The following is a 12,972-nucleotide window of genomic DNA, read 5'->3' as shown; positions in this document are numbered from 1 at the left end:
GCTGGACAGTCAGGCAGGAAGAGAAGACAGAAAAATAATGAGCAGCAAGTACTGTACATGGTGAATATTTTCTGGATGGGCTATTGGACCTTGATGTGCTGGGTGTAACTGTAAACTGTAAAGTTGATGTATCATTCCTCCCAGTGTGACTTTATTTGGCAGGATGTTTATTGATAACTGTGCTGTGACAGTTAGGTGACAGACACTCACTTCTCTTTTCTGCTAGCCCAGCGAGCAGGAGGCAGGGGGCAGAAGGCTTAAGGGAGACGAGAGGATGGGGGAGAGAGAGAGGAGAGGGGACGAGAGGAGGAGAGGAGATGAGAAGATGGGAGAGGAGAGGCAGGATGCAGGTAGCCACCGGGCTCATTACGTATTCCGGGGAAGTTTGCTCAAGGCCGCACTGATTTTTGTAAATTGCCTTATACCCACAACAGGCTCTCCTGGAAGTACTGACAGTTCTTTAGACGGACAATAGTTTTTATAACTAAATGTAAATTTTTCTACAAACTCTCACCAAACTGTGCGTGTGTGTGTGTGTGTTTAAGCATCTTTATTTGTAGGATCTTAATTTGATCACCTTGTTGCAGGAGACCTTCTGAAGTTTCTAATTTCCACTTTGAAATCTCAGACTTAATTTCCCCTTATGAAATATGTATCAACCCCTACAAAGATGTCCAATAATTATAAGCCTCATAATAATTCACATTTCCTGTGTCTGCAGGATTATTTTCCTGCTGTAGCAAACTGGCTAAAAGATCTTACATCTGTACACTTCCAGGTAGAACCCTTTTGGGATCCATGTCGAAAGGGTTCTACATCAGTGGATGCTGCTGAGGGGAGAACTGCTCATAATAAATGCTGGACTGGAGCAAATGGAATGGCATCGAACACATGGAAACTATGTGTTTGATACCATTCCATTTATTTCGCTCCAACCATTACCACGAGTCCGTCCTTCCCAATTAAGGTGCCACCAACCTCCTGTGTTCAACATTGAACCAAAAAGGGCTCTACCTGGAACCAATATGGTTCTACTTTGAACCAAAAATGGTTCTTCAAAGTGTTGTCCAATTGAGACAGCTGAAGAAACCTTTTAGGTTGTAAATAGCACCTTTTTTTCTACTAATGTATGTGTATAACTGTACGTGTTTGCCAGTTTGTGTGCATGCATTTATGTGTGTTTCTCTGTGTATGTCTATGGCATGTATGTGTGTCAATGCATGGGTCTGCCTGGCGAGTGTGTCTGCATGAGTGCGTCGACGACATATGATATCCTCAGCTGCTTGTGATGGGTGTTGCAAAATACTAAAATGCCGTCTGACTCACAGTCTCTAAGTGAAGTGACCCTGATAAGGACCTCCAAACAGTCAGATCCTCAGCCTGGCAAAACACAACACACTGACAAGCCCTGCTACCTTTTGAAATTTTCCCCTGAAGAAAATAGTTATCCTAGTGACAACAACAACCCTGAAAACTGTCAGAGAAATTAAACACATGCTTTGCTGACAGAATCATAGGGAATGGAAAAGCTGGCCTGATATACACATTCTTTCTATGTGTCCGTATTTGGAAGTCCCTCAGATTGCGTCGCAAATGGCACCCTATTCCCTATGTAGTGCACCATATAGGGAATAGGGTGCGATTTGAGAATTCTTTCATGTTGAGAGAGGGATGAAAATATGGCACCGTTGTTATTGGTTTCTCTGTTGTTACAAATACACTGAACAAAGGTATAAACGCAACATGCAACACTTTCAACGACTTTACTGAACTACAGTTCATATAATAAAATCAGTCAATTGGAATAAATTCATTAGGCCCTAATCTATGGATCAGTGCAACATGCATAGAGTCTCCTTCGCATAAGGTTGATCAGGCTGTTGATTGTGGCCTGTGGAATGTTGTTCCACTCCTCTTTAATGGCTGTGTGAAGTTGCTGGATATTGGTGGGAAATGGGTGACATGTCTGGTGAGTTTTCAGGCCATGGAAGAACTAGGACCTTTTCAACTTCCAGGAATTGTGTACAGATCCTTGCGACATAGGGCCGTGCATTTTCATGCTGAAACATAAGGTGATGGTGGCGGATGAATGGCACGACAACGGGCCTCAGGATTGTGTCATGGTCTCTCTGTGCACTCAGATTGCCAAAGATAAAATGCAATTTGTTCGTGCTCCGTAGCTTATGCCTGCCCATACCATAACCCCACCGCCACCATGGTGCACTTTGTTCACAACGTTGACATCAGCAAACTGCTTGCCCACACAACGCCATACACGCTGTCTGCTCTGTACAGTGGAAATCGAAGTTGTTTACAACGCCGAACTGCAGTCAGGTGAAGACCCTGGTGAGGACGACAAGCACGTAGATGAGCTTCTCTGAGACGGTTTCTGCAAAAATTATTTGGTTGTGCAAACCCACAGTTTCATCACTAACAGGGAAGCAAACAAATGTGTTCACAGAATTTGAGCGAAATAAGCTTTTTGTGCATACGGACAATTTCAGGGATCTTTTATTTCAGCTCATGAAACATGGGACCAACAATTTACATGTTGCTTTTATATTTCTCTTTACTATAAAACAAGACTTTATCTGAGGAAGTACTGCATACCTGTTCTCCAAAGACAGTGCAGTATGAAGATAGGCAGAAAACGGCTTCTCCGGCTTTCTCCGAAATCCCCAATCACACTTGTAGGCGATGTCATGGCGTCATTGGCTTGCTAAGCTCATGTGCAGAAACACATCTTCGGGTCCAACGGTTGTCTCGCGACGAACTGCGTGTGGTCAGGCCATCAAATCAAAGGCACTTCTTCGATATAACGTTGTTTTTGACTAAAATAACATCAGTTTATCTCTTTAACAAGGTTGTTTACTAAGACATTTGCTCGAACCGAGAAAATGAACAAGTAAGGAAGATTGTTTAACTTCTCTCATATACTTCTCAAACCCCAAACCCTGCCCTGGTCGCCTTGGTCTGTTTCACACGTGTTACCAGCAGTCTCGCGATGTTGCTCCTCTGTGTTCTCCTTTGCATTGAATTCATTTCCCTCCTCCTATCATATTATTTACAAAAAGCAAGTATTAGGGAGCTGTGACCGTTAATTTCACACATCTCAGACAAAAAAGTAAGTGGAAGTCTGTACAGGAGCCCACCCATTACCAATTTGCTGCCTGTACTCTCTCATGCAGTTCCCAAACATTTCACTGTAATAATCACTGGTAACAGACTGTGAATGCCATTAAAGGGATATTTCAGGATGTTGGCAGTGCCCTTTATCTACTTCCCCAGAGTCAGATAAATTCGTGGATACCATTTTTATGTCTCTCTCTGAGGAAGTTGCTATGTTGCGTTAGCGCAATTGCTAACTATTGTTGACTGGAACAGCTAGCATGCTAGCTGTTCCTGTAGACTTCCAGTCATTAAGATAATGCTAGTTAGCATTGATTCGCGAAACTACCTATAACTTCCTTCATACTGGACACAGAGACAAAAGAATGGTGTCCATGAGTTTATCAGACTCTAGGGAAGTAGATAAACGGCTTCACTGACACAATTCGGAAGTATACCTTGAATATTTGGTTCCTCAGCAAACACAAACAGATGCTTTCCACAGTTGTCTTACCTTTTATATCCAAAAAACTAAAGCACTGCATGCATCACTAGAGAACAAAAAGGTACAACAGAGCTTTTGGGGAGGAAAACCATTGATGCAAAAAAAAGATAAGCCTTCAAGTCAATTGGTTGAATTGCAGCTGCTCTCTCTTTGGACTCATGTCTTATGCCTTGTGTACTGTGTGTGCCAGGTTTGATCCTCTGGTGCACCATTTTGCTCAGTAGGCCGGTATGAGGGCCTGAAGTCTGGTGCTGTGTCTCTGTCCTCCTGGGCATTCTGATTATAATAATTGTCAGAATTTTACTTGTTTAAAAATAAATAAAAAACACAGACTTCCATGGAAGTCTCTGGGGAGGAGAGACCGGCTACTGTGTCTGAAAACCAAGCCATTAACTCATATTAACTGAATCTGAGCTGTCTTAATTTGTTATTTATTATTGGAAAGTTCATTATGGGGGGAGTTAGTTCCTTTGCCTTGTAAATATAGAAAATGCTCTCAGAATAGTTGTATTAGATATGTTTGCTCGATAAGGAGGCCCTTATTCATACCCTATTACTGTTGCACCTGGCGTAAAGATACTGATAAGACCTGATAAGTATCCCATTCGAACCCACAAACCTACCTGATCCCTTTTTTTGACTCTTATGTCATCGTTCACTGATGTCCTCCCTGTCTCCTCTTTTCTTCCAGCTCCCTGTTGTTTACAAGTAACATCCAAAATAAAGGAAACATCAACACAAAGTGTATTAATATGGCATTGGGCCATCATGACCCAGAACAGCTTCAATGCACCTTGGCATAGATCAGTGTTTCCCAAAGGGGTGCACGTTTTGGTTTTCACCCTAGCACCACACATCTGATTGAAATAATCAAAGAGTGATGATTTGTTGATTATTTGAATCAGCTTTGTATTGCTAGGGCCTAAACAAGAACGTGCACCACATTTGGGAAACTCTATTGTAGGGATTCTTCCATAAGTTCTATAATTTAGTGTTTTAATGATAGTGGTGGAAAACGCTGTCTCAGGCACCACTCCAGGATGTCCCATAAGTGTTAAATTGGGTTGAGATCTGGGGACTGAGACGGCCATGGCATATGGTTTACAACGCTATCATGCTCATCAAATCGCTGAATTAACTCAGGAACCACACCTGTGTGGAAGCACCTGCTTTCAATATATTTTCTATTCATCATTTAGTAAAAGTGTTTCCATTAGTTTGGCAGTTTTTATTTAACCAGGAAGGGCTCATTGAGATTTAAAATCTCTCTTTCAAGAGCGTGCTGGCCAAGATAGACAGCACCAAGTCATTACATAAATTACAGACAAACATGAAAAACTACAAGTAATCTAGTAAAAACCATAGAATTCACAAGATTGTAACAAAATCAAAAACAGCAAATTAAAAACATTGACAGGTCAGGGAATCAGTCTCAAGATCATTCATCAGTGATTTAAAAATACCAATAGGGACAAGTTCTTCCAGTTTAAAAGTATTTTGTAAGGCGTTCCAAGACGATGGTGCAGAGTACATAAAAGCCCTTTTACCAAATTAGGTTCGGACATTTGGAACAGTTAGCAGGATAAAGTCCAGCGAACGAAGAGAGTACCCACCACATTTCTGAACAATAAAAATGCCCAAATAAAAAGGTAGTAAACCCAAAATGGCTTTGAAAATAAAAGTATACCAGTGCCTGAGTCTATGAGTGACTAGAGAAGGCCAGCCAACCCTGGTATACAAAGTGCAGTTGTGCGTAAAGGTTTTGCAGTTTAAAATAAATCTCAAAGTGCTATGGTAAAGGGTGTCTATTGATCTCAAACACTGAGCAGAAGCATTCATACAGTGGGGCAAAAAAGTATTTAGTCAGCCACCAATTGTGCAAGTTCTCCCACTTAAAAAGATGAGGCCTGTAATTGTTACGGTTTTCTTGCAGTGAAGGAGAGTCGGACCAAATTGCAGCGTGGTATTCTTGATATATGTTTAATGACGACGAAAAAACAAACAATACAAAACCAACAAACGTACCGTGAAAACCTACAGCCTATCTGGTGCAAACAAACACAGAGACAGGAACAATCACCCACGAAACACTCAAAGAATATGGCTGCCTAAATATGGTTCCCAATCAGAGACAACGATAATAACCTGCCTCTGATTGAGAACCACTTCAGGCAACCATAGACTTTTCTAGATAACCCTACTAAGCCACAATCCCAATACCTATTAAAACCCCAAGACAAAACACACCACATAATAAACCCATGTCACACCCTGGCCTGACCAAAATAATAAAGAAAACACAAAATACTAAGACCAGGGCGTGACAGTAATTTTCATCATAGGTACACTTCAACTATGACAGACAAAATTAGCAAAAAAATCAAGAAAATCACATTGTAGGATTTTTAATGAATTTATTTGCAGATTATGGTGGAAAATGGGTATTTGGTCAATAACAAAAGTTTATCTCAATACTTTGTTATATACCCTTTGTTGGCAATGACAGAGGTCAAATGTTTTCTGTAAGTCTTCACAAGGTTTTCACACACTGTTGCTGGTATTTTGGCCCATTCCTCCATGCAGATGTCCTCTAGACCAGTGATGTTTTGGGGCTGTTGCTGGGCAACACGGACATTCAACTCCCTCCAAAGATTTTCTATGGGGTTGAGATCTGGAGACTGGCTAGGCCACTCCAGGACCTTGAAATGCTTCTTACGAAGCCACTCCTTCGTTGCCCGGGCGGTGTGTTTGGGATCATTGTCATGCTGAAAGACCCAGCCACGTTTCATCTTCAATGCCATCTTCATCTTCAATCTTCAATGCGTTTCATCTTCAATCTTCAATGTTTTCACTCAAAATCTCACGATACATGGCCCCATTCATTCTTTCTTTTACACGGATCAGTCGTCCTGGTCCCTTTGCAGAAAAACAGCCCCAAAGCATGATATTTCCACACCCATGCTTCACAGTAGGTATGGTGTTCTTTGGATGCAACTCAGCATTCTTTGTCCTCCAAACACGACGAGTCGAGTTTTTACCAAAAAGTTCTATTTTGGTTTCATCTGACCATATGACATTCTCCCAATCTTCTTCTGGATCATCCAAATGCTCTCTAGCAAACTTCAGACGGGCCTGGACATGTACTGGCTTAAGCAGGGGGACACGTCTGGCACTGCAGGATTTGAGTCCCTGGTGGCGTAGTGTGTTACTGATGGTAGGCTTTGTTTCTTTGGTCCCAGCTCTCTGCAGGTCCTTCACTAGGTCCCCCTGTGTGGTTCTGGGATTTTTGCTCACCGTTCTTGTGATCATTTTGACCCCATGGGGTGAGATCTTGCGTGGAGCCCCAGATCAAGGGAGATTATCAGTGGTCTGTATATCTTCCATTTCCTAATAATTGCTCCAACAGTTGATTTCTTCAAACCAAGCTGCTTACCTATTGCAGATTCAGTCTTCCCAGCCTGGTGCAGGTCTACAATTTTGTTTCTGGTGTCCTTAGACAGCTCTTTGGTCTTGGCCATAGTGGAGTTTGGAGTGTGACTGTTTGAGGTTGTGGACAGGTGTCTTTTATACTGATAACAAGTTCAAACAGGTGCCATTAATACAGGTAACGAGTGGAGGACAGAGGAGCCTCTTAAAGAAGAAGTTACAGGTCTGTGAGAGCCAGACATCTTGCTTGTTTGTAGGTGACCAAATACTTATTTTCCACCATAATTTGCAAATAAATTCATTAAAAATCCTACAATGTGATTTTCTGGAGAAAAAAAATCTAATTTGTCTGTCATAGTTGAAGTGTACCTATGATGACAATTACAGGCCTCTCTCATCTTTTTAAGTGCGAGAACTTGCACAATTGGTGGCTGACTAAATACTTATTTGCCCCACTGTATATAAAATATCCCCATAGTCTAGTAAAGGCATAAATGTAGCTGATACTAGCCTCCTTCTGGCTTCAAAAGAAAAACAGTCCTTATTCCTAAAATAAAATCCCAAATTCAGCTTCAATTGTTTTGTAAGTTGTTGAATATGCAATTTAAAAGAGAGGCCGTCATCAATTAAAATTCCAAGATATTTATATGAGGTTATCTGTATGTGTGTGTGACTTTGTCGATCTTCTTCCCCTTTCCTGTAGGTACAATTGTAGCAGTGCTGCATGCTGATCTTGTCTTCCCCTCCCTGTCGTGCCCTGTAGGTACTACATGTGCGTGACAGTGCTGATCTACTTCCTGCCTCTACTGGTGATGGGCTGTGCCTATCTGGTGGTGGGCCTCACTCTCTGGGCCAGTAACATACCTGGAGACTCCTCTGACCGCTACAAAGAGCAGCTCACTGCCAAACGCAAGGTACAGCACACTATAATAAAAGGTGCAGCACACTATAATAAAAGGTGCAGCACACTATAACAAAAGGTGCAGCACACTATAATAAAAGGTACAGCAGACTATAATAAAAGTTGCAGCACACTATAATAAAAGGTGCAGCACACTATAATAAAAGGTACAGCACACTATAATAAAAGGTGCAGCACACTATAATAAAAGGTACAGCACACCATAATAAAAGGTGCAGCACACTATAATAAACGGTACAGCACACTATAATAAAGGTACAGCACAATATAATAAAAGGTGCAGCACACTATAATAAAAGGTGCAGCACACTATAATAAAAGGTGCAGCACACCATAATAAAAGGTGCAGCACACCATAATAAAAGGTGCAGCACACTATAATAAAAGGTGCAGCACACTATAATAAAAGGTGCAGCACACTATAATAAAAGGTGCAGCACACTATAATAAAAGGTGCAGCACACTATAATAAAAGGTGCAGCACACTATAATAAAAGGTGCAGCACACCATAATAAAAGGTGCAGCACACTATAATAAAAGGTGCAGCACACCATAATAAAAGGTGCAGCACACTATAATTAAAGGTACAGCACAGTAACCCTGGGTTACACCAGCCCAGCTCACCCTAACCCTAACACTAACCCTAACCTAACCCTAACCACAAGGTACCATACAGTAACACTAGGTTTAAAGAAATAGCATTGACCATAGTATTATATCATGGATGCAAGGTACAGTAGGATCTTCATTGATCACCCTGTTGCAGGACATTTTAAACTTGTAGTGTATTTGAGTTTTTAATTTTTATGTCCATTAATTATAATCCACATAATAATTCACATTTCCTGTTGCTGCAGGATTATTTTCCTGCTGTAGCAAACTGGCTCAAATTAAGATCATATATCTGTACACTAACAAATCAGGGGTATTGTATGGTAAATATTTACTGTGGGGCTCTGGGAAAGATTAGACTATGTCAGAATTGAGTACAGTAAGTATGCATGGGTTTACACCATGGTAACCTATTGTGTACATGCTCTGCTAGCTACTGTACATCAAAATGATCCAAGTGAATTATCAGTAAGAGTATGTGGAGTTTATGGGGCTAGCTGTATACCTCTATGGCTGCATTTACAGAGGCATCCCAAATCTGATAGTTTGCCCAATGTTCGAAAAAAGCACAATTGTATGAGCCCTTGTCAAAGTCAGCGCACTTTATAGAGAACATGGTGTAATTTGGGAGAAAAACTTGAACAACTTGGCTTCATCACCTCCAGGTCCAGCCAGGGAGAACTTTCTTATGTCTCTCACGCATACCCTATTCCACTTTATTTCCTGTTGTCTTGACCCCACAATCTAAAATTACATTTTGATTCAACAATGGAGAAGTGCCATGTATACCATGGAAATGCCTCCTGAAATGACTGAATCGAACTCGGAATTACAGAACTAATTTAATAGGATCTCTGTCATTAGAATTTGAATGAACCCCAATCCTGCGGTTGATCTGTGTCTCTGTCTGTGGTAGGTGGTGAAGATGATGATCGTGGTGGTGTGCACGTTTGCTATCTGCTGGCTGCCCTACCACGTGTACTTCCTGCTCCATCTGTTCTTCCCCCTCCTGTTTGAGACGCTCTACATCCAACAAGTCTACCTGGCTGTCATGTGGCTGGCCATGAGCTCCACCATGTACAACCCAATCATCTACTGCTGTCTCAACGACAGGTAGGTACACTACAGAGGAACACACACAGGCACCTAGGCATGCATGCAGGCACACACACACACACACACAATGGGTAAATCAAAATGGTTTACAATTCTCTTACCTGTTTTTTATTAGGTAGATTATTTATTCACTGCATTATTTATATGTTGAGGAACATTCATCACATATTACTCATAACCTTTACTTGTGTGGTGAAGGCAAAATGAGAAAAAAAATGAATTCCTGCATGAACAGCTTGCTATAATATGACTTGTTTCAGTTTTTTTATCGCTTTGGTGCAATTTTCACAATTGTGTGGTACAAAACTCAAAACAGATCATCAAAAAGGCAGTTGTTTCAAAACTCTAAACACATGAAATCATAGTCATTTTTTTCACCAAACTTAATCAGTGTTTCATCTAGAAATATATGTTTGACGTTGCAATACAGTCTTTCATTTGATTACATTGTGAAAGATGTCTTCAATGATCACAGCTTTGATCACACATGAGATTAAATCCTACTACAACGGCTCTGACGCTCGTCGGATGTGGCAGGGCTTGAAAACTATTATGGACTACAAAGGGTAACCCAAACGTGAGCTGCCCAGTGACAAGAGCCTAACAGACGAGCGAAATGCCTTTTATGCTCTCTTCGAGGCAAGCAACACTGAAGCATGCACGAGAGCACCAGTGTATTGCCAAATGTGAAAACAGTGTAATGTGCTGTAATTTACAGTACTGTAGCATACTTAATTCAAATGGCAATTTTGAAACCTGTATCTTACATTTCTTGCAATTGTAAATATGTTTAATTCACTGTGGTGGTACATTTTATGAAGAACCAACCTCCCATTGGTTTTCCTATCAACCACCTGCCGGCTGTCTAGTGTCTCTGAAAGATGCCTATTTCACACTAGGTTATGGCTGAGTGTCATTAAAGTACAAAACAAAAATGTGAGAGTTAGTTACACTGCTAGAGAACTGCCAGGGTCTAAGTCATGAAACATTCTGCAGCACCCCTCTCCTCTCCACATCTGCCTCCACTCATTTTCCATCAAACTCTTTCCTCTTCTTCTTACTATATCCTCAGCTTTTTCACATTCCCCTTTAAAATAAAATCTGTCCTCCTGCTCTCTCGTCTGTCTGTCTGTCTGTCTGTCTGTCTGTCTGTCTGTCTGTCTGTCTGTCTGTCTGTCTGTCTGTCTGTCTGTCTGTCTGTCTGTCTGTCTGTCTGCCTGCCTGCCTGCCTGCCTGCCTGCTTGCCTGTGCTATCTGTCTCTCTGTCCTTCCCTAGGTTCCGAGCTGGCTTCAAGCAGGCGTTCCGATGCTGTCCCTGTGTTCCCGCTGGCTCTTACGAGGGTCTGGAGCTCAAGTCCACACGTTACCTACAGACCCAGACCAGCATGTATAAGACCAGTCGCATGGAGACCGCTGTGTCCGCCGTGCCGCACGTGGTCGACGACGTGGAGCCTCCCAGGTTCGGGGCCCTATCTGGGGCCGGGTGTGAGGCCGGGGCGCGGGGGGTTGGCGTAGGGGGCGTGGGGTTGTGTGCGGCGGCACCCAGGCGCTCCTCTCTGGACCTGACTTCCAATGGCTCTTCGTCCCGCAGCATCTCCAAGACCGTTTCGGAGACCTCCAGCTTCTACAACAACCTGCCTGAGTAGGGAGGGGAGAGTAGAGTCAAGCACCGCTGAACACTCTCTCACAATATCTGCCAATGGGGACCGTGTGCATGTGTGTTTGTGTGTGTGTGGCCGTGAACGTGTTTGTGTGTGAGTGTACATTTGAGTTGGTGTGTGGGTTCCGTCCATGTATGTGGATGATGTCCTTTCATTGAATGTTGGGCATCAAGTCTACCGCCTGTGACTAAGGCTTGGTTTGGTTCCCCTTCAGAGGGCTTTCCAGTGTGCCCTGATTCAAACTAAACAGGAGTCAGTAGACACTAAGGCCATAAGGCATACCTAGCCCACACTACCTGGTACCTGCTGTACACGAGTTAGCTGAGAACGTCACGAAAACGATGCACACGCTTCAATGGGGCAGAAAGCCGTGTGTTGTTGGGATTCTGGATGGCCAGGTAGCTAGCAACAATGACAAGTGGGGAATCGTGAGTGGCTCGTTTCAGCTAGTTTTACCTTGTTTTTTGAGGTTTTTGACTGCTGTCACATCTATGCTAAAATGGCTCAAATTAGCCTGCTAGCTAACCAAGAAATGTAAGGATGTATTTCAGAGACAACATGTACTCATTGTGCAACTTTATTTATGTTTTCAATAAACATTGGAGACAAAATGTAGTTTACATGTTGTCAGAAATTTAAACCAACCCTGTCTGTTTTGCCCCATAGTTGCACACGTGTCGGTTTTGTTGCTAAACAGCCAACCCGTCTATAGCCCGCAGAGCTAAAGGCTGGGTTCAAGACTGGGTCACAAGACTTGATCAATACAGAAAACAAGCTTAATACAGGACCCAGCCCTAACTGAACTCTAGAACCTTTACACTGTCCGCAAAGCTTCAATTAACAGAATCTACCTAAAACTTACCTAGCATATTATCAGTTGCTTCTAATGCTCATATTACCACCAGTACTTCTGAATGATGCATTAGTGTGTGATTGCTGGGAGAACAGTCAGTTCTCATGAACATGTTTATGATAAGCTTGGTATTCCGGTTGCATAGCCTAAGACCCTGAAATGAAGCCCGGGGTTAACAAGCCAGCACTCCATGGGAAACTAGACTACTGGGAAACTAAATTAGACTACTGGGGCTGATGTGTGTTTAGCTGGTGGCCTTTTCAGCATGACTTCAGTGGAATAATGTGGGATAGACCTGAACAGAGTGTACTTCAGCTGTGTACTTCACAGGACATCAGACAGTGGAGAAGTGTAGTGTGATTACATAAACAAAGAGAAACTGCACTGCCAGGCTTTTGTTAGTTCTTGTAACTAGCGATGGGAACATGGGTTTGGATACTTAGCATAATGGCGCTGAGGGAGGGAGGAAGGTGGCGCTGAGGGAGGGAGGAAGGTGGCGCTGAGGGAGGGAGGAAGGTGGCGCTGAGGGAGGGAGGAAGGGAGGCAGCTTTGAGGCAATTCTCTCTGTATAAAACCTCTGGGTCTCAGATGGAACCCTATTGCCTAGATAGTGCATTTTGACCAGAGGGTGCCCTTTGCCTTGCAACCTTCTGAAACCTAGCGAGTACACTTATGTATGTATGATGTTCAGCTCACACATAATCACACATTCTCACACAGACCCAAAGACACCCACAGCTGTTCACACACATGTATCTAAATTCCTGA

At 42.5% G+C, this 12,972-nt stretch overlaps 1 protein-coding gene across 1 annotated transcript in view; it reads left to right on the top strand.

The window, feature by feature from the left end:
• LOC112248668 (substance-P receptor-like) overlaps positions 1-12,652 on the top strand; it is a 28,669-nt gene extending 16,017 nt beyond the window's left edge. The window contains exons 3-5 of the mRNA XM_042320705.1: positions 7,803-7,953; positions 9,491-9,687; positions 10,967-12,652. Of these exons, the coding sequence (XP_042176639.1) occupies positions 7,803-7,953; positions 9,491-9,687; positions 10,967-11,336 (718 nt within the window). The 3' untranslated portion in view covers positions 11,337-12,652. The remainder of the gene's footprint in view (positions 1-7,802; positions 7,954-9,490; positions 9,688-10,966) is intronic.
• The last annotated feature ends 320 nt before the right edge of the window (positions 12,653-12,972 follow it).

The sequence above is a fragment of the Oncorhynchus tshawytscha genome, linkage group LG04, assembly GCF_018296145.1.
Source record: "Oncorhynchus tshawytscha isolate Ot180627B linkage group LG04, Otsh_v2.0, whole genome shotgun sequence".
Classification (NCBI taxonomy): domain Eukaryota; kingdom Metazoa; phylum Chordata; class Actinopteri; order Salmoniformes; family Salmonidae; genus Oncorhynchus; species Oncorhynchus tshawytscha.
Note: the sequence above shows the minus strand (reverse complement) of the source record. Positions and strands in the feature narration are given on the sequence as shown.